Raw genomic sequence first — 2,606 nt, forward strand, 5'->3', positions numbered from 1 at the left:
GCATAGTGTGACTATCAAATAAAGATAAGTGGTTTAACTGATATACACATTTTCACATCGTCTCACGAAGCATTATCATGTGTATATTCATTATCTAAAACAACTTTTAAGATTTCTCAGATTTTTTTCTTCTTCAGTTTCAGAAATCAGAAATGGTCATGAAATAATCGCAACAAGCAACGATATTATGAAATGTACATATAAAAACACACATCTCATATAAAATATTCCTTCGGGACGCTTCACGAGCTGCATTTCGGTCTATTGTATGTATTTTTTATTTTTCCTTCGATAGGGTCATGAAAGTAAAGGCTCTGTTTAGTGTTTATATCAGAGAGAGTACGAGAGTGATGCATAATTATTTATCATTGACCCATCTGTGAGGCTCTATTTTACAATAGTTTGTATTGGTCAGTGCAATTCTTGGTATGTGCGCGAAATAATAGATCTGGCATTTTGCAACGAATAGACAAATAAATACTGCTGAAATAATTGGTAAAGTATTTATAAACCTATTTTAATTGGAAATCTATTTTTGAACCAATATCTATTGAGTAATATATTCTGAAATGAGTTTTCACAATTGGGATGACGAAATAGCCTTTTCGAATTTCCCAAACGAAAATAACACAATTGTGTTGGTCTGTAATAATATTACAACACAATTGAATTGATACTGTTCTAAAATAGTATTTTTAAAATAACACTAAATGAATACATACTATAACTCCACCAATTCAAGCGAGAGATGCCTGATCGCATACTGTTGTTGTAGTATCAGGACAAGTTGTATCACGGCTACACACTCATTCCACTTCATCGCGTCTCCGGACAGCCACTGCGTGGGTAGTACTGGATAGTAGTACAGGCCGACACATCATGTTGTAGTGAGTGTACGCCGATGCATACAGTAGCTAGACCTTGTGCTAAGGCGGGTTCAACACTCTCGTGCGCAATGCAGACAGTCCGATCTATCTACGTCAACTGCTATTATTATTACTTTGCTAGATTTCAATACGGTGACGTCCGAGGTACACGCAGCGATTGATATACACGCGAACACTTCCAGAACGCCTAATTATGTGTGTTCGTGTGCGATATTGTGAAGCATCAACTGTAATTTTAACATGAGCTCATCTATTCCCCCTGGCGGGGATAAGGATACCAAACAGAGCAGCTTAGATTCTCACACAAATACATACACACAATCACAGAAACATGCACACACACATGTACGCCCGCAAGAAAGCGGCGCGGGAAAATCCTCAGCCCCAATCAGTCTACCAACAGCAACACAAACAAGTGTTAGAATCCGTAAATCACACCAATCAGGGGAGGCCTCTTCCCCATCAGGTGCGTCATCCGGCAGCTCACTTGCGAATTCGGCGTACACATTCGATCTGTCGGGGTCTGCCGATGGGTTTTGTAACCTATCCACCACGACAGCCAGTGGGAAGACCCTCAACAAGACCCAAAGCAGCCCCAAAATATCCTCTGTGGTGCTGGGACTCGGTATAGAAGGTAAGCGCAGGGGCAGTTTGGGGCTTGTCGAGATCAAATTAGGCAAGCAGGTAGCGATCAACAACATGAGCAACAGCACAAATAACAGCCCAAAAGACTCTCCAAACATATCTCCACACGTATCTCCCAAGCCTTCTGATTTCTCACATAGTGACCACTCTGCGGGTCAGGGTATGCAGCTAACACGCGTAAACAGTGCGCATTCAGATAGCGATGTGAATTCCAGGATCGATCGTCATGGCAACGATGTGCCCGTGTTGCACAAGCAGACCAGTTTAGAAAGCGGGTCCTTTGCCCAGTCCTCACCAACGGGGTTACACCGCAGCAGGGGAGATAGTCTTGGTAACCGGTTAGCAAATAGCCACGCTAGGAAGAGCGCGAAGTTAAGCCGACCCGACCGAGCCCATTCACTACACGCCACCCCCCCACCGTTTAGGACCCCGAGTTTATCACGGGTGGATGATCGGGGACTTAGGCGCATGACTAACCCAGACAACCCCCCACGACCCCCCACTCCTCGAGGGAGCAGCCGGGATAGGCCTACGCGCATGCTGTCACAGAAGAGTCATACTACAACGCCCATCTATTCACCTGTGAGTATGAGAGAGGCGGTCGAGCATATGACCGCGCTGCAGCTGATAGACAGCTCAGAGACTATACAAACCGAAGGCACCGCGCAGTGTGGTGGGGGCAGTGTGGTGGGGAGCGGGGGGGGGTCAAAGGAGGGGCCAAATAGTGCCTTGCACGGGAATAGCAACCATACTAGGACGTTGTCTCGCTTACGCGCGAATACGTTGCTACGGTCGCCCAGCCGAGAACAGATGAGGGGTATGTTGAGCACAGGCAATAGTTCTAGTAGTCTTGGCGACGTATCAAAACATGAGGAGGGCCCGTCTATGGATGGGTTTGTCAAAGGGTCACCCGGGAAAGGTGGTAGCATATCAGGGGTTAAGTCAACGGAGAATACGGTGTACCGAGCGGGTATGTACGCTGTGCGCGTCTCTGATACACACGTACGTTTCATTCTATGAGTTTGTTAATCATTATACATGTGTCTGATATATATATATATATATATATATATA

General features: G+C 45.2%; 1 protein-coding gene across 1 annotated transcript; it reads left to right on the forward strand.

The window, feature by feature from the left end:
• Nucleotides 1-968: 968 nt before the first annotated feature.
• Nucleotides 969-2,504, forward strand: SARC_14175 (hypothetical protein; the record flags this gene model as incomplete). The annotated part of the gene is made up of 1 exon (XM_014291692.1): nucleotides 969-2,504. A coding segment is annotated over exon 1 (1,377 nt), but the record flags the coding sequence as incomplete, so codon positions are not given.
• Nucleotides 2,505-2,606: the final 102 nt, after the last annotated feature.

Source organism: Sphaeroforma arctica, assembly GCF_001186125.1.
Source record: "Sphaeroforma arctica JP610 unplaced genomic scaffold supercont1.4250, whole genome shotgun sequence".
NCBI classification, from domain to species: Eukaryota; class Ichthyosporea; order Ichthyophonida; genus Sphaeroforma; species Sphaeroforma arctica.